Below are 18161 nucleotides of genomic sequence, written 5' to 3' on the forward strand. Positions count from 1 at the left end.
ATAAAATAATTGCCATCGGCCTCGGAGCCTTATCTCAGCGCAGCGATCTGCGAAAAACCTAATCCACGAAATTCAGATAGATATTACGAACTCATGATGTAACTATCTCACTCAACTCACTAGTATGTAGTTGGAAATGATTATCCTGCACAAGCACTTCAGGTATGAACCGATGTTGCAGGTCATAAAAATTGAGAATGCCAAAATGATCACGGTCTACAATGTGGTAGGAAGCGCGGAAAGTGCGCGGAATTTCAACCTAACTTCCCGTCGTGATAGATGAACGATTTTTCTGCACTCGCAAATTCGGGCTGGAAAGATTAATTTTGACGCTGGTCGCCTCAAGAAGGATGTTGCAAAGTTTTTCCTCAGGCGTCAAGTTCTGGAGGAGCCCGGGATCCCCGGTTTTGCCAGTGTTTACTACGTTTGGCCCTTTTCTCAAATCTGCAGTGTGGTCAGTTATTTAATGTGAAACTTGTGTTCATGGTCAGAGCTAAAAGGAAACTTTTTTCTCCACTGGGTGAAAAAATGAATCTCCGTCATCTTTTTCATCGAGATCCACATCTAGATATCGAATACATATCTGGTATGTATCTCGATGCATGTAAGTACGAATAGCTGCAGTCGCTGTGCACCGCGGAGGTGAGAAAGTTCAAACTTTCATTAAATATCGATCTTACAAAATGTTTGCTAGATACTCTACCATTTCCCGCCCCCGCCCCCTCCAAAACTTGTTCTATAGTATGCAGAGGTTGTATATGTTCTTCCCGGGTACTTCCCTCTTTGCAGTCATTATGCTTGATTCGTTCAAGCTTCGATTGGAACGACAATCTCTGATCATAATCGATCTGGTCATTCTTTTATGGATTCCATTTTCGATCTATGTCACGCTTTGTCTCCTCCGTCGATACGCTCAACCTCAGGCTGACTTTACTTCATCGGGTACTTCAGCTTTGGCCACCCCTTTGGATTCTCAGGCTCAGACTCAGACTGCCGGTGGTGGGGTTTTGGGGTTAGTCGCTTCAGTATTTGCCCATACCTGGCTTATGCTGAGTCGTCTGTTGAGCGGTGAGTGCTAGGACTCAACCGGATTCTTTAGCATATTAGTTCTCATATACAATTATTTCCAGCGATCTTCGATTTTGCCACTTTCGAGTCAGAAAACAATCCTGGGGCAATCCCACTATTCTTTGGGTTTTGCCATATCTATGTGATGCTCCCTTTATCGTTCTTCACTATATTTATTTTCGGGATATGTCTTCCCATGCGAAGAAACACTCCCTGGAGACATATCATGGAGTTTTACCAGTTGTTGAAGCTTCTTGTGCAGCAGGCCGGCATTATGCTGCAATGGATCAATGCTTTATTCGAGGGTAGGGTTACTATCAGGTCTAGAGAAGAGATCGTATAATTGTATGTTTCCCTTTTTTTCACTGATATATAGTAAATGAACATTGCATTTGTAGCGCCAACTTCATTTTGAAACCTTTTTCGACATTTGTTTTCGGATCAGCTCATGTAGTGGGACAATAAACCCACATTGAAAGGATATTTGTATCAACAGGTTTTTGTGGTCTAGTGATATGTATACCCATGTATGTTTGCTTCAAATTTACCATCATTCCTACGTTTTGCACAAGTGTGTTTCCATGGATTTGGTAATAGCCCCCAAGCGACAATTCAGATACCACTGGGAGGGGAAGATGATTTCTGTTCAAAGGAATGTAAGAGAATTCAAGCGACATGGTTTGGAGCCTGTGTAACCGAGGAGTTGGATATGACTGAAGAGGAATGACATTTGGAGGCATGGGCAGTTTGTGGGGTTGGACCGGGTTGAGCATGGCCTTATGTTGTCGATAAATTGATTCGCCTTGGACTGAGTTCACTTTAGAACTAGAAATCAAGCTACAATCTTCAAGCGCTTAGGCAGTACCTGGCGTATCATTTCTTTTTGACCTCCTACATGAAAATTCGCAACCGCCCCGGCTGCACTGACTAAATAGGACCATGACTGTTTCTCCTTCTCCTCCTCCTGCGACAGCTACAGCGCCGTCTCCTTTCTCTTATTCAAGGACACCACCGACCGTTCCGCGCTCCTACGTCAAGACAAAGAATTGGACGAGGCGCCAAGGGGTCTCGCTGGACGGATTGACGTGAAGAGAATGATGAGATGTGGGAAATCGGTTTTTGCAGGACGGACATGGGGATCCAAGTGGAGATATTTGTTACGTTTGTCTATTCAGAATCAGGTGTTCATTCTATGTTATTTGAATCTACAGATGATCGACGTCAACATTCCAGCATACTCATTGTCCACCTCAATATTATCAGCGAAAGAAACTGATACTAGGTAGAGGCAGGGGCGAAGTTGGCAGTAGTGGAAGGCGTAAAGAACCTCCTGGGTAAAGCTGACACCGTCCTCCACCTGTCCGACTTCGCTAGGAGGAGGCATGAATTCTGATGTTGGTTGTAGTAACGGTGGGCGAGAAACGAGATTGATTTTTGTTTGTAGTCGATTTGCAGCGGAAGGCGATTTCTCGGTGAAATCTTTGATGACTGTTTATCCTGAGTTGAGAAAAAGAGAATAAAAAGACGCTATACATACCTTACATGGCTAATGCAGCCTATTCCACTGCTCCCTCGCACCCGCTCGATGTTAGGCTCTACCGCTCTTACAACTGTAGTCGTAGATGCTTCGACTTGAGCCGCATACACGTATTATTTGAAACGATCCGAATCCAGGCTTAAACAAACGACTCATTGAACCCTAGTAAGTACGAAGACGTCAAAGATCAGGTAATAGTAGGAAATTATATTGATGTAGGAATGGGTTGTGCTGATATTGCAAATGGTCCTGACGAAGATGGGAGTCAGTCTCTTCAAGCGATACTGACCATGATGTCGAGGTGGACGACAGAAATCTTGAATACCTGTAAATTCAGATACTCCAGATTCAGATAAGAGTCGAGTAACTTGGTAGAGTCAAGAAATGGCGGACAAGTTACATCTTGGAAATCTTGAGCACTATGCATAAAGACAACAGAAAATCATGACTGATTTCCTCCTCGACAGGCATTCGCCTGGAGCCACGAATGGAGCGAACCATGCGTCTCTGACTTCGACTACATTCGATGGATTGATTTCTGCCTGCTGATAGCGGAGGCCCAGCGACGTTGAACAAGATTTACGTCGCCGAGAGGGCTTATCAACAAAGGAGGATGAATAACAGGAGTTATTGATCATGAAGAATTATCAATGAAAAGCGACACATACTTTATAGCACGAGCGGGCCGGACTTCCGGAGTTTGGAATGGTTCCTTCATTGCCGCTCGATGTTCTTGTCCACATCCTCTACCAGATTCCTCCTTCCCGGGACCTTGACAGTATTTCTGTCAGAACTCTTGTTCAATGTTCCTTGACGAATACGCTCTTCCGAGAAGCCGCGGCTATACCGGCTCTTTGGCAACAGCATTATCAAGTCCGATATATTCACGCTAATGAGGCATCTGAGGGCCAGAGGAAGGCAGAGACTAATGGAAACTGGAAGTTGATGTATGCTGCGCGAAGGATGGTTGATATGGAGGTGCTCAAACACCTTGATTCAATCGTTATGAAGAGGGTGGGGAGGTATGATCATGCAAGCGCCTTAACAAAATTCCTTTTCGATGCTTGGGATGTGCTGGAAATTGAAATTGGCACGGTAGATCCTAGCGAGCATCTGGAAATACATGAAGTTGGGGTGGCACATTCGCTGTCGGCTACTCGCGTTTACTGGGCTTCAGAACTGTTGACTTCTATTGGCCGAACGCACGCCGTAGGGCTTTGGAGCAGCCTTCGATCAGACAACAACTCCGTATCTTTTGTACAAGCCTTCTCCTCCATATCTTGCTTCTTTGGTAAACATCCGGATGAGGTTCGATGTTTAATTCATATGTAGGACACCCATACAAACTAATTCTCATTGGCATTAGATACACCTTCTGCTATCTAGTCTTAACTATCGGTGCAAAGACCATCTCTCCCGCTTGAACATTCCTTTTTCCCAAGCAGATCCAAAATATGACCTCAAGGAGCTCTGTATGCACATTTGCGATTTCATGACTACTGAGGGATACAGAACCGTCGATCGTAAGTGCAAAAATAGTCAAATCTTGTTCTGTTGATCATGTTTCTCAGCTCCCAACTTTCACGACCTTCACAACCTGTTACCACACTTCTACCTAACGTCGCACAAACGCTCAATTCCACTTTCCCTTGTCCACATTTTTGTCTCGATTGCACAGTCCCTTGGTATCGCTGCATTCCCCTTCAGACTTCCGTTGCACGTTTTGGTGCACATCACCGTACCTGACCCCGAGGTCGATGATTTCTTCGTAGACGTGTTTGGAGTACCAACCATTATTAATCTACGGGACGACATTCCTGCGATCCTGGAACGTCAAGGGATTCATGGTAATAGCCTGATGCACTATCTATCACCAAGCAATACAACTACCATGCTCCTCAGGAACGGTCGCTTCATACTATCGTCGTTAAATCTTCAACGTACCTCCCCTTCGCTCGAACTATCTTCAACACTTTTAGCATTTACTTTATTCCTGGTGTTGACTGGTACTAGCCAGAGCGTTCCCCATCTAATGTCTCAAACTGACCCATTGGATTGTGCTACATTTATTACTGAGGTACTCATTCCTAGCCTGAGCAACGTCCGTGAAGTCCAGAATGACCTTCGTCAAGCATCTCAACAGAGTCTCGAGGAAGAGGCGCTTACCGCACAGGAAGTCAGACTCAGAACTCCTAATACAACTGTACGTTATTTCGTAGGTATGCTTTTCGAGCATAGAAGTCTCCGCTATACGGCCTTGATCACTGGCTGGGATGTGAGCAGATGTCCGACATGACGTTTTCATCGTGACTGACTCTTCACAAATTCTTCCAACAACAGCCCGTAATGTCAAAAAGCTGGATTAGGGAGACGGAAATATCAGATCTTCCAAGAGGCCGTGTACGCCCTAAGATCATATCTTGCTTGCTTCGGGACAACATTAAGATTCCGCTGTCATAGGATCAACCATGTTACCATGTTTTATGCATGGATAACTCTTCACGATGTTTGTGCAGTGCTAATACTCATGGACAAATCGAGCAAACTAAGCTAACAAATGTCTCCTTTAGATGTTGCTGAAGACAATATCAAACCTTTGCTCTCTGCATCAGATGAGCTTCTGTTGCAAATGTGTCAAGGCATCCGCATCCTACCAAAGTTATTTACTGGGGTGCTCATGAAGACAACAACGAGAAGTAGCAATGTCCGGGATGCACCAGTCCAATATCGCAGGGCAAGGTTTGTGCTCAGTCCAGAGCTTGCCACAGCGTATCCAGAAGATGATACAATGGGAGATGCATGGCTAGGTGGAGGAGAATCGGTATATACATGGTTAGCTGGAAAAGAGTTGGTGTTGGCAGCAAAGTAATTTGTAATTACTTCACATGTCGATGTGGAAAAGTTAGAGTTGGTCGAACAACCACTAAGCTGACGAATGTCGGTTCTGACGGGCCCGTTAAATCTCAGCCATATCAGAATAAGTATTAATCTTGATCTCTTTTTATCGTTGTGTTGCAAACATATCGACCACTGTTCGAAGTACTAAGGTGCTGATACAATTGCGAATTCAATTAATGTACAATGCGATACGATAGTAAGATGCCTATACATCTACCTCCCTTTACTCCCCGACTTTCGTTGTGGTACTCGGATACGGTGTTTCTACCGTATGTGGTCCGCTCTCTAGTGGTGCGCTTGTCGCAGGAATTTTCGGTGGTACAGAAGAACTGGTGTCAGTTTCGCCGCCCACATTGTTCATATAATTGCTCGCTGCCTCCGACACTCTGTTTATATGCGGCTGGGCAGCCTCCACAGCACGCTCGATATGTGGTTGAGCAGCAGTTTGAGCTGAATCGAGATATTCCTTCCCTGTAGCTAACGCAGTAGCTGCGCCTGCTTGTATCTGTGCGAGTGTATCTGTCGCGGCAGTACTGCCGCCGGTGGATGGATGAGTGACGGGGTTAGAGTTGGGAAGATACGATTGTGCGGTGGCTAGTGCACTTCCTGCGAGACTCTTCGCCTGATCCAGGTAGCTTTGACCTTGGACTTTGGCGGTCTCGACATCGGCCTGTCCCTGCGCAACGGCGGAGTTGGTTTTTGCTTGCAGTTGGTCTGCAGCAGAAGGTGGTTCACCGGTAAACTCTTTGCCTAACGACTAGGGATGCGGGTAAGGATGGGATCATTGAAGACACGATGAGCGACATACCTTTGCAGCTAACGCGGCACTCTCAGCTACTCCCTGAACCTGCTCAGCATTGTGTTCTATGACTCTTGCAGCCGCGTGCGTTGGTGCTTCAGCTTGAGCCTGCGCTGCGGTAGTCTCAGCTCTAGCGGCGCTATTTGCAGCGCGACGTTAGTAATCCGAATGCGAGATTCCAAAGCCAGCCGACTTACTCTGCGCCTGTAGGCTCAACGACGTTGAAAATCTTTCCTGATTCGATGGAGGAAGACATGATACGATAGTGATTGAAAACAAGTAACGGTTTGTTGTGGAATGAGTTGGTTTGAGTTTCAGATATTCCAATCATGCTTTATATACCCTTCCGAAAGCAGTTCCCCCCATTGTGATGGTGTTGAGTGACGTCAGGTCGATGTCATTCAATACAAAGTAATGATGACGTCTTTCGGAACCGCCAACTTTACCTTGCGCGATGATTTCGATGATCCGAGAGGCGGAGACTGGCGAAATAGAAAACGAAAACAAACCGGGGAACAGCGGGGAATGTATGTACATATGTACATACAATTGGGAATTGAGTTTCGATTCACACGAGCCAAAGCGCTTCTTATTTCGCTTTTTTCGGCGGTCACTCTCCTCGTCCCCCTCCATTCTTCCATTAGATATGGCTGCTATCTAACTCTCCTTCATCATGATATCTCCTATAATCAATGCTCACAAACAACCTTTTCCTGATTGAGCTATTTTTCAGTCCTCACTGATGCAATCATATTGTATCAAAGCCACGAAGCTGTCATCTTTCCCGACGCTACGCTTTCCATGTCCGCGTAACTCAGTGGTAGAGTGTGAGATTGCAATGGTGTGTAAATAGCATTCGAGTGATATCTTGAAGTCGCGTGTTCGAACCACGCCGCGGACTTGTTGTTTTTTCACTGGTGACTACGGACGTGGTCTATCTACTGACATTAAGTCACCGGATTATAGCTTTTTTTTAGTGCAAAGAAAGCCTGTGAAAACAACTTACATATCATGATTGAAATCCTGTGAATTATTATTCAAATAGTAAATGTGGTTAGGAGATATGTTTGTCTAATGAACGGCACCTCCAGACCCACCTAGAAAATCAGAGTGCAAATTATCAGGAGCGATGATTAGTCCTGCACAAGTAATCAATGTCATTTTTCGATCTTTTAGAAAGACAATCCATGAAAAACTTGATGTCCGCATTGAATATTGGGTATTAAAGAGACCCATTTGTCTTTATTCAAAGATTCGAGAGTTTGACCCAGGAACATACTCCCAGATACTCCCTGAAACAGGTTCCTAAGGACGAAGGAACTTGGAAGACGCATAGGGCATTGCACATGTGGATGATGACGGAGAATGTTAATGAGGTATTAGTCGGGGAATTGAGAAGTGTATGACTCGAAGGAACAGGATTGCATGAGAAATGTGACCAGGGCGTTAGCATCAATATTGCATCTTCGCAATAAACAAGATGACCCAGATGGTAAGAAGACGTGACAGAGAACTGAGTCGAAAAAGGTCGAAAATCTAGCCCGACTCGCGATTCCAAGTTCGAGGAGTCCTTATTCCAACTTAGCAGATCAGATTCAGAATTTGAACATCGTTCCTGCCTCGGAGTGTCCCTCCGTCTAGCAGATCAAAAGAGATCAAATCATGAAAGCAAATTGAAACCGAACTGACACCCAGAAGCGGCCCAGAACTTCATATCTTCCTTGTAGTTCCTTGTTCTGTTCTTTCTCCCTCTTTTTCCTCCTGCTACTCCCTCTTCTCTAACGTCCAGCTCAACTACATTGGCTCCAAGTTCAGTCTGACTCTGCTCCGCCCACTGAACTCAAACCATATTCCGTTGGGCAAATTCTTTCATGAAGGGACAACCGACGGGAACATAAAGAGCGCCTCGTCCGTAGATAGATAGATAGATAATGTCCCCTAGGAAGGCTCGAGCTAGGGCCTCGTTCATTCAATTCGAACCTAAAAAGAAGTTCTAGCCCACCGCGAGGGTCGAACTCGCAGCCTTCAGATCCGCCTTATCAGTAAGAGTCTGACGCTCTATCCGATTGAGCTAGGCGGGCCGTGAATATCCTTAACAGATACAAATAACGTTCAACGAAATGTTTAAACTTTACCATACAACCTTATCGTACAACTCTCTTCCAGTCAGGATATAGTCATGTACTATGTATATGCTATTATATGCGACTATTTACGAGGGCAGATACATTGATCATGGTCGTATATAAGTGTATATATATATAAACGTATTGTATCAAGAATTACTCCAGTATACATCAAGATTATAAACGTACTGTATCAAGAATTACTTGGGTATTCATAAAGATAGTTCATCTATTCTAGAGATTCTAATATCAATGTCATGTCAGATGAAGCTAAAATACACATTGAGCATGCTGGTATTGAACGGCCAATGTCAGAGTGAAATAAATAGTAGTTCTACATGGGGAAGAAACATACAAGTCAACTTCGATAACTTGGGAACCAGGTCAGACAATTCCGATTTGGATTCCCTGGATTATTACATTGACTGAAAGGCTTCTTGGACTGTGGCGAGCTGGTATCCTGTAATATGAACGTGAATAAGAAGGAATAACTCCTAATATATGCACGAATTTTGCCCACCAATTAATGGTGATTCAATAGAGAATACCGCCATTGTCGCGAACACCTTCTCTAGCATCCCCTTGAGTTGCGCTTCCTCCCCATCGGATATGCTATCTAGACTCCCTTCACTTATTCCCCAGTTTTCCGTTCTCGAGCTCCTTGAATGTAATCGGCTTCCACCCGCAATCCCGACTCCGGCTGTAGCGGTACTGGTCCTCCTCAACCTCTTAATTTCATCTATAAATACCTGACAAACAGTAGTCCAGCATGATCCCAGCACAGCATTGATATGCGACATCACACTCATATCGACCTGACGCAGGATGGCGACGCACGCCCGCGCCGCCGAGAGAGCTTTTCTTCGAGAATGGGAATTGTTGTTAATGAAGACACTGTGCAATTGAATTGTGGCGGTGTACGCTAAGGTGTGTGTAGTGAGGATTGTACCAAACTCGTATGATGATGATGCGTGTTGGTTGAGGGGCAGGAAACCGAGACTTGACTGAAAATTGTCGATGAGGTTGTTAAGAGAGGAAAAGGTAGCGCCGAAGCGGGAGGCTTCATCTGCGTTCATGTCTAAAATTTTTGTCACCGACTGAGGATAAATGTTTAAGACTGTAAGATAGTACTTACCAGATCTATACAGCGAAGCAATATTTGCGGATTTGTCAAGCAAGATCGACGCTTTTGCGAACATGGCCATCGTTGAAAACTCCTTCACCGAAGATGACGGCACCTGTCTCAAAAAATTCTGCACAGTCATGACGCTATAGTGCTCGGCTGGCAGCAGCTCCTGTGAAGTAAGTAACGATTCAAAATCAGCACCGTAAGTCCAGCTTGCTCTTGAAGCATTCAACATCACCTGCTCATAGTCAGTCATATCCAGCGGCCATGGAGTGTCGATTGTTGACCCATGACTCTCGAATACCGCACTGGACAACGTTCCTACGGCGACGCCCCAGCAGTTGCTGAGGGTGTATACAATCCAAAACGCATTAATCCTTTCCCCTTCTTCAATCTGGTCGATCGGGGGACTTAACAATGGTCCCGCGACACCGATTTGCTGCAACGGTGAAACAGAAGGGTTTCCACTCCCCACTGGGAGTGCTCGTATCTTATGTAGTTGGGTACCGAGTGTGAGAGATACCGCCGCCGACATATGATACTTGCCTTCCAATATACGGCCAGTCCGGAAAAAATACACCGAGAGGAGAGTTTCTGCTTGTATAGCATGAATAATCCGCTGAGGATGGGTTGATGATAGTATATTGGCTGTATGAGCTAGAGCGCGCGCGAGGTAGACGCTTTCTTGGTTGTTAAGGTCACCCGAAAGGTGAAGACCAAGGAGATATACTGTGCTTAGGAGCCCAGCGCATGGGCGTGAGTAATGTCCCAGGGGGAGAGGTAGTAAAGCAGAATTTCGAAAGCGTGAGACGTTCAGAAAGAATCCCATATCCAGCGCATGTGGTAAAAATGTTGAGAGACTACAAGGAACGTCAGAAAATTTTTTATTCAATACTGTTTAATTGCGAACGGGTGTCAGATCGCGAAGGAAACAAAACGTACAGTTGATGCACTACATCACTCGGGGGCTCCTAGGATATCTGTTTTATTGAATGCTCGTATATAATCAATCACTCAGCACTCACCTCTTGAAACGTAGAGTATGTCGAGCCGTGCCCAGAAGACGATGCGATAGAGGGGCTATTAGAATTACGTTGAGTGTCTAAAAACAACGATGACATGCCACCCTAGTGAGTTTTCATGACGCAGTGCGAAGGAAAGTATTAGAACATACTAGTCGGACTAGATAAGGCGCTACCACGTATAGAGGAACCTGTTTGTGGGGGTACCATTAAAGCAGGAGTAGATTGACTAGAGAAGTTGTAAGGCAAGTGAAGCCTAACAGCATTCTCGTCGTCTGGTTCTTCAAGCTCGCGTATGCGTGCCTCTAAGCGAGAGATATTATCTTCAAGCATCTGCGTTCGGGTACGTCCACTATCAGCGTATTCGCAGGCGTCCCCTGGCCTTGCACTCCTAAGACATTGCGTGCATGTAGGCCGGAGGCCATCGCATTTCTGAAAGGACGTTGCGGCATTTAGAGGAAATGCAAAGAATGGGGGCGACCAGTACTTACTATTTTTCGTTTCCTACAGAGAATTTAGAGGGGGGGATGTTGGAAGAAAGAAAGTATGTACCTGCAGTTGCTACAAGCTTTGCCCCTCTGAAGGGAATAGGGCGAGCTAGATGAAGAGGCTGCGCGCTCCGAGCTCATATGAGAAGATTAGGGATTGTACTGAGAAAGTGTATTTGTAATACGAGAAGAAAAGCACCAAAGAAGGTACGTTGAGGTTGACCCATTTGGTCCAGCCCTTCGCACTTATATACATAAACGCCACGTCCCTAATGACTTCGTTTTTTGCAATGACCATTCAGGTTGGACGAATCACCGAGAACGAATCGTGGGATCTAACACAGCCTAGGGCTTGCCACAGAGATTCGAATGACTATAGCAGCCCTTCCGAGTCCTAGATCCAAAAAGCTCATTCAGCATTAGTCATCCAAATACCATAAATAGACAGAAAGTTACGGCCTCGGCATGATTCAACGCATAAATATGGGTCCTACTTGTTCTAAAGTTATGGATTGAGCATCAACTTTTTCACGCACCGAGCGCCTCCAACTTATTACGACTGTTCGAAGTTTCTCGAAAAATAGAGAAGGATCAGGATAGTATGACCGGAACACCAAGTGGTTCCTCTTTAACGCGAAGGCTGTCGTCGGTAGTTTTACGGATTTGAAAGCCCTGCTGACCAACAGCGCACATCTGGCGCATATCTGGCGCATATCTATGCGCATGATATATGTTACAAATGCAACTTTCTATGCACGAAGATGCTTCGATATTTGCAAGGATGGCGATGCTAAGCCCTTTCAATTACAAACCGTCCTAGTCAACGTTTACCTTTCAAACTTTTCGAGCGCAAATCATCTTCTGTCCGCACGCAGCGGCCACGTCATGCATCGAACTGTGTTGCTGCAGACTATCAGAATCCGCTGTATACGGACAGCAGAGTCGGTATATGTTGGTTCCGCTCCGGGTGCCTTTTAATTGTACCGGACTGGGTCGTCGAGTCAGAACCATACGTAGGATCATTCCTCAAGGAATTTATCGGCATTTACTCTTGATTATTACTGATGTCCTGTATACAAGAGAAAGACGTGGAATACCTGCAAGATTACTTTGAAAGCCAGGTTAAAAATGAGAACCGGGTGATTCGGTGGATCAAGGTCTATCAAGGTTCTATTAGAGATTGGTACACTCAGCTTTGACCTTTGAGCCGACAATGATCAACCCTTGGACCCGATCCCACACAGCCATTGCCAGATTTTTTACTATGATCAATGAAGACTTGTTTCACTTAAATATCTGTTCTTCTATGATTCGACGGGAAAGATCAGAACAAAGAAGATCGACATAGCAAAAACGACTGAACATGACGAAAGCTACTTATTAAACGTCAGAAGGATCTAGAAATCAACTCTTTATTAATCCTGGTTTATTTGCAGTCATCCAATCATCTAAAATTTTCCAGAAGTGTGCTACCACACTTTTGTCAATATGTCTTCGTTGCTGGTCAATCTGAGCGCGGAAATGAGATCTTTAGACAGCGTCGACGAAGATAGTGTACCTTCAACTCGGTGACGTTCCAATCTTTTATTTTGGGATTGGGCGGGTCATTTGCCCAACGAACGTATATGCCTTTAACTGAATACAATTGAGTTTGGATAGCATACATATGGGGACCAAGATCTTACCATGATGAAATAAGACCTTCGGCTCACTCCATTTGTACGAACGGAACTGCCATGCCTGCCCAGTCGTCATCACACAAACTACACGGTCCCAAGCATCGGGACCGAATTTAGTTAAGGAATCTTGCGAGTCAACGACAATACACCTAAATCAAAAAGCGATCAGTCATGCCAACCGAAAATAACCATGTTCCTCCTACCTTTGTTGAATAATGGTTTCTTTGCCACTTGGTTCAATATGAGTAAGCTTTCGGTCGATGATTATGACATCGTCCGGCCGTACGTTGCCATCAGCCTGGGCACGCGCTCGAGCATTTTCAGAAAGTTCAAACCTGACCACGGCTCTAAGTCAACACAAAGGCTATGTCAGAATAAGAAGAACTCAGTACGTGGACTCCTGCAGGAACTTTTTGACATTATACATTGTAATCAAGGCGGTCGGGGATGAAGATATCATGATGATTGGCCAGGTGGGACCTGAAAACGGAATAGGCAGACTTAGAAGGGACAGCTAGTAATATCCGGGACCACGCACGTTTCTTCTGCGACAGCATTTTCGAGTCCATACTCTGCAACACATTTGATGATGGAGCAGGGGCAGCTTTTCCAACACTCTCCTTCAACTTCTTGAGCTTTTCAGCGAATTGTGTGCGTACGGAAGAGAAGTTCTAGATCGTAAACTCATTGAGCGTAAGAGACCGGGAATAAGTCCGACACTACTTGCATTCATTTTTATGCCTCTTAGGACACTGTTCCGATCCCTTAATTCAACCTCCTGCATCCGAATTTTCTTGACAGAATCAATGTCCGCCGTATCAGGGACATATTTCCGTTTCTGGGGACTCCCTGTGGTACCCAGAGACTTTGAAGAAAGGAAAGAGGAGGACGCATGGGGCGTAGCTGTAAGGTTTTTTGACGGAGAGCTGTCCGAGTACAACTGTTTAAGATGCGTTGGCGGCGTTGATGGAGGCGTTGTTGAGCCTGAGGCGTGAGATTCCGCTGCTATAATTTGCTTGAGTTCGAAGAATGTTAGTTATATCCTAGGTACACTACACACCTTTGAGAGCAGCAGACAGTTTCTCCGATTCAACCAATCTCTCACCGGAGTTTGAATTGCCCTCCAGCCAATCAACAACTATCTTCCTCTCCGTGACCGACACCATGCCAATACCAAGCCCATCCTCTCTGGCTTGTTTTGTATAATTTGGGGCAGGTAGAGATTTCAACTGGTAAGCAAGGTAAATCGCTTCTAGTGTGTACAGATCATTCAAGGTCAAACTCGAAGTAGAGGTCGAGGAGGAACCTTTCCTCCATCGTGTTGGGGTTGATTTTGGGAATATTTCGGAAGGAGATATCTGGATATGTGTTGCTTGAGAGAGGGATTCCACTGGTGTAGAGGTCGATGGGGAAGAGAGAAGGATCGTTTGGTTGTGGGATTGGATGGCTTGTCGAAAGGCAAGAAGAGCATCCAGAGTGGAAGACATTTCGAGATATTCTCGATATTGTACAGTATACTTACCTCCAATCAACTTTTTATCTCGTAAATAGGTGAGAACAAGAATGAGTGTAGTTTTTGACGCCCGCGTCGCTATTGATTTAACATCAACTCAACATTGACTGTTTATTTAAATTAAAATAGGGAACTGCAATTGGGGTATAAAGAGATTCCGGAAGGGAAAAGTCGCTTGAAGATATGCAAATGGAAGAACCAAGACAGAATGCAGCTTGCACTTGACGCGCGCCAGAGGAATATACACGCAAAGAGAAAAAAAAAAGTGGGTACGGAGGTTAAAAAGTGAGGTTGATACCAACACGATGTAGAGACGTATACAGTTCGATTTTGTGGTTCATGAAATGAAAATCTAATGAGTGTTTTGATCTAAAAGAGTGAAGAGGCCGGTTCATAAGGAGGGCGACACAGCGAGCGGAGACACAGACAGAATAGAAAAAGGAGAGAACAGTCTTCAGACAACAGGGAAGCAGGAGAGATAAGATGCGAGCGAAACGCAAGGAGACATACAACACGGAAAAGAGAAATAGAAAATAATCATAGCTCGGAAATGAGATACTATCACAATGACAGCACCGAATCACCGCTGAGGAGAGGACTCTTCCTCCCATGAGCTCATTTTTAGAAACCTAGCCAAAACTTCCTCCGATCCACGTTTGAACAACTCGACGCCTCTTGCAGGGTCAAACACTCGCCCAGCTTTTCTGGAAGACGCTACTGAGGCGATAGGCTGTCCTTCGTGAGGCGATACAGGACCAGCAGACGAAGGAGGGGAAGTGATCGTCGAGTCGTTTGATGTATTACGCAAAGGACCCAACGGCGGAGCACTGGGGCCTTGCGGAGATCCGAAAGAACGTTGGTTCACACCCGCCGTGGCGACCACGTTGGCATTAGAAGGCGTTATAGTAGAAGACGAACTGCTTCTGGCTGGCGGTCGCACAGCTGTGGGTGATTCCTTAAATCCAAACTCGCGAGGAGAAAGAGGATCTAGAGTCGGAGAAGTACGTGAGTTGGGTGCGTCATTCCCGCCTAATCCTATACCGGTACCTGTTGGGTTGACCCTAGATTCTGGTGAGCCCCCTCTACCAACACTAACTATCGGCGGTAGTGCGCTTGGAACTGATGATGTTGTCCATTGGGGTCGTCTCGAGTTACCCGTTTGGAGTGTTAGAGAGCTTCTTCTCGGGCTTCCAATTTTCTGATCTTGCAATAGTTTTGGTGCATTCGATACCTTTGGCGATTCAACAAGAATAGAAACTTGAACGGCCTGCTCCCGCATTTCTGGAGAAATAGTCTGAACGCCACGTACTCGGTATTCTTTCTTTTTGGATTTCACACCATAACTCGCCGACGAACCTCTCCTCGATCTCGTGCGGCTAGACGAGCCCGATACGGAAGTTTCATTGTCACTATCGGCGAGTCGGCTGACCACTGGTTCGTCATCGTCCGAGTCGGTATTGTCTTCATCGTCTCCATCTCGGCTACTAGCATCGGTTCGCTCATCCCAGCTCTTTTTCCCTCGCCGGTAATGCCGATAATCTTCGCTATCGAAAGGTATGGGCGGGGGTTGCGCAGGTGGCGGACGCACAAGTCGGGAAGCGTATCGCTGTATACTCGGCACTGTATCCCAAGCATTAGCATATGATAAAGTAGCTGGAAGTCCTTTAGGAGGGGGAGGATTGGGCTTGGAAGGTGGAGAAAAGACCTCTTTTACCGGTTCAGGGCTCGGAGGCCTCTCAGGTTCCTCAGCTACCATCGAACTTGTAAACAGTTCTGCAGGGGGAGCGTCTGAAGCAGGGAACACACGCCCAGGCTTTGAACGAGGCTTATCTTCCCAAGGGAAGACATGCTTCACTTTATTTAGATTTGGATTTGGCGCCGCGGATGGATCATGATGTACATCGCCGATAACATTTTTGTAATGGTCTTGTATACGCTCTGGAATGTGACTGGGAGGCGGAGGCTCGAAAAATGCCCCAGAATCCGGTGTCGGTGATATCGTATAATGTGTATGCGGATGAGTGCGATCATGCTGCTTGCTCGGAGCCTGATCCCATATATTTTGGAAGTACGTGTCAGAGGGAAACGCAGATGGAGGAGGTGCGGTGTTTGGAGGGGGTTCGACGGCTGGATTCCAAAGAAGCTTCGGAGGAGAAGATGGGCGAGGTGGTGTCTGATGACGAAGCTCTGAGTGCTGTTCCAGGGTCGGCGGAATGTAAGGTTGAGACGGTGACTTGTGCACAGTTTCAGAAGAAGGCTGTTCCTGAGACGGCGGGAGGAACGATTGTTGATACTCAAAGTGCTGCTGAGGTAAAGGTGCCTGGTAGTCATGATGTTCCGGTTGTTTCTGATTCTCGTAGTGAGGTTGAGGTATGTAATGTTCACTAGCAGTTAATGAGGGTGTAGGCGGAAGGGAAATGGTCTGAGGATGAGGGCTGGGAGGAATTTCGTTAGGACCAGGTGTCCGAGGAGAAGAACCATAAAGTGATGATGCCTGATGGGGCTGCGTATCAATGGACAAGTGCCGCACTTCATCTTCTCTCTGTTCGTGTAATCTGGGAGGCGGTTGAGGCCTCATCAAATCTACACGACCTTCAAGAGGCATACTTTTATATTCTCCTTCTCCAATCCTATTTTCCGAAGAATTGACAGAGGAATTGATCCCTTGTATTGCAAGACGTCGTAGTTCTTCCAGGCCAAGCGCTTCAGGTTGGCTGGAAACTAAGGCAGGTGCGCCCTTTTGAATTTGCTCATCCCATGCTGATACATATCTTTGCACCTCGAAATTTGTTTCGGGAACAATAGCTTCCGCACGATAATGCGTGTCATACACGTTAAACCATTTGTCGACCAGCGAATCATAGTCATATGCGCGCTGATGAGGCTCCGATGGTTGTTGTGGTTGCTGAGAAAGGAACGGAGCTCGATATTGGATGGATTTCCAAGGTTTGTGGGGACCGATGAAATGGATAGCGGAAATCTGTTTGCCGAACCGTTCATAAGCAGGTGCATATCTAGAATATTCATTTCGGTCAAAAAGACGTGGAAGAAAGGTAGTTGCGAGACTTACGTGTAAGCTGCCGTTGGAGTAGTGTTGTACGTGAAGCTAAGTCTGTTCCAATTATCTCCTCTCCACTCATTGAGAATTCCCTGGTCCCCACCATCCCAACTTCCTTTCGTTTTTAAGAGTTCCCGAAGCTCCGAAAATTTCTCCTCACCCGGAGAAAGTACTAGAACACCAGAGTTGAATATATCAGGCCAGCCTACATCCGGGGCAGCTGAAAACTCGTGGGGAATCGTAAACAGGTGGGACAAAGGTTGAACCGGAAGGACATCGGCGTCCAGAAATATGATTTTCGAATATTGTGTTAAACGAAATACGTGTAGTTTTGTGAGCACTTCGTTGAGATCCGGACGGCCTTGGAGACAAAGTCAGTTCATACGCATGACATAGGTGAATGACCAGCTAGAGCAGAATGAACAAGCGGCGTTATTCACGGAAGCGGCTCCACCGACAACGATAAGGGATAGTCAGGTGGACTAAGACGCGTTCCAGAACTTCTGAAAATATTCCTCTTGACAAGGAATCTTTTTTCAAATCGATGCTGACGCGTGCCCGGCTAGGATATTTGAATAGACACACACCTAACAGTTTTAGGCCTTCTTCATCATCCTGAGCAATGAGTTCAACACCAATCACAATGTCGAAAGCCTTTCTGAGGAGCTTGATGGTGGAAACGTCGACTGTTTCCGGAGTGACCAAACACACTGTTTGGAATTCAACTTCGGGACTAACTGCGGGGGAAGGATGGACATCCCGGAGTGCAGCAGCCAGAGTAAGTGCACCTGGAAGATAATGGTCGGACGTCAGCAGGGTGACAAAGGCATACTGGGATGCCATAGCC

At 45.9% G+C, this 18161-nt stretch overlaps 6 protein-coding genes and 2 non-coding genes across 8 annotated transcripts; 3 read left to right on the plus strand and 5 right to left on the minus strand.

Annotated features, from left to right (window-relative positions):
• Positions 1 to 504: 504 nt before the first annotated feature.
• C8R40DRAFT_1232995 (uncharacterized protein) lies at positions 505 to 1650 on the plus strand. Its single transcript, XM_046233324.1, has 4 exons — positions 505 to 642; positions 695 to 1068; positions 1131 to 1413; positions 1467 to 1650. The coding sequence occupies exons 1-3, from the start codon at positions 599 to 601 to the stop codon at positions 1409 to 1411; spliced, it is 699 nt and encodes a 232-aa protein (XP_046092026.1). The 5' UTR covers positions 505 to 598; the 3' UTR covers positions 1412 to 1413; positions 1467 to 1650.
• Positions 1651 to 3292: 1642 nt separating this feature from the next.
• C8R40DRAFT_1075859 (uncharacterized protein) lies at positions 3293 to 5646 on the plus strand. The gene is made up of 6 exons (XM_046226892.1): positions 3293 to 3913; positions 3972 to 4128; positions 4177 to 4880; positions 4946 to 5005; positions 5066 to 5111; positions 5176 to 5646. Exons 1-6 carry the CDS (start codon positions 3311 to 3313, stop codon positions 5472 to 5474), a joined length of 1869 nt encoding a protein of 622 aa, XP_046092027.1. The 5' UTR covers positions 3293 to 3310; the 3' UTR covers positions 5475 to 5646.
• An 80-nt stretch (positions 5647 to 5726) lies between these two features.
• On the minus strand, positions 5727 to 6558 carry C8R40DRAFT_1064725 (uncharacterized protein; the record flags this gene model as incomplete). Its single annotated transcript, XM_046225578.1, has 3 exons — positions 5727 to 6260; positions 6312 to 6441; positions 6500 to 6558. The coding sequence occupies 3 exons, from the start codon at positions 6556 to 6558 to the stop codon at positions 5727 to 5729; spliced, it is 723 nt and encodes a 240-aa protein (XP_046092028.1).
• Positions 6559 to 7105: 547 nt separating this feature from the next.
• C8R40DRAFT_t3 lies at positions 7106 to 7203 on the plus strand. The gene has a single exon. It is a non-coding gene; the product is annotated as a tRNA-Cys (tRNA).
• Positions 7204 to 8297: 1094 nt separating this feature from the next.
• Positions 8298 to 8383, minus strand: C8R40DRAFT_t21. Its single transcript has one exon. It is a non-coding gene; the product is annotated as a tRNA-Lys (tRNA).
• A 1-nt stretch (position 8384) lies between these two features.
• C8R40DRAFT_1269613 (Zn(2)-Cys(6) binuclear cluster domain-containing protein) lies at positions 8385 to 11524 on the minus strand. The gene is made up of 8 exons (XM_046234024.1): positions 11129 to 11524; positions 11068 to 11080; positions 10729 to 11008; positions 10580 to 10656; positions 10497 to 10525; positions 9564 to 10414; positions 8949 to 9506; positions 8385 to 8888 (listed from the first exon to the last, which is right to left on the minus strand). The coding sequence occupies exons 1-8, from the start codon at positions 11203 to 11205 to the stop codon at positions 8845 to 8847; spliced, it is 1929 nt and encodes a 642-aa protein (XP_046092029.1). The 5' UTR covers positions 11206 to 11524; the 3' UTR covers positions 8385 to 8844.
• A 944-nt stretch (positions 11525 to 12468) lies between these two features.
• On the minus strand, positions 12469 to 14230 carry C8R40DRAFT_1031305 (RNA polymerase II accessory factor cdc73 family protein; the record flags this gene model as incomplete). Its single annotated transcript, XM_046223158.1, has 8 exons — positions 12469 to 12573; positions 12623 to 12699; positions 12750 to 12892; positions 12947 to 13090; positions 13142 to 13223; positions 13282 to 13414; positions 13462 to 13748; positions 13804 to 14230. 8 exons carry the CDS (start codon positions 14228 to 14230, stop codon positions 12469 to 12471), a joined length of 1398 nt encoding a protein of 465 aa, XP_046092030.1.
• Positions 14231 to 14836: 606 nt separating this feature from the next.
• C8R40DRAFT_1032176 (glycogenin) lies at positions 14837 to 18157 on the minus strand (the record flags this gene model as incomplete). Its single annotated transcript, XM_046223236.1, has 3 exons — positions 14837 to 17270; positions 17327 to 17675; positions 17902 to 18157. The coding sequence occupies 3 exons, from the start codon at positions 18155 to 18157 to the stop codon at positions 14837 to 14839; spliced, it is 3039 nt and encodes a 1012-aa protein (XP_046092031.1).
• Between the last annotated feature and the right edge of the window lie 4 nt (positions 18158 to 18161).

This window comes from Lentinula edodes (genome assembly GCF_021015755.1).
Source record: "Lentinula edodes strain Le(Bin) 0899 ss11 chromosome Unknown C8R40scaffold_1, whole genome shotgun sequence".
NCBI lineage: Eukaryota > Fungi > Basidiomycota > Agaricomycetes > Agaricales > Omphalotaceae > Lentinula > Lentinula edodes.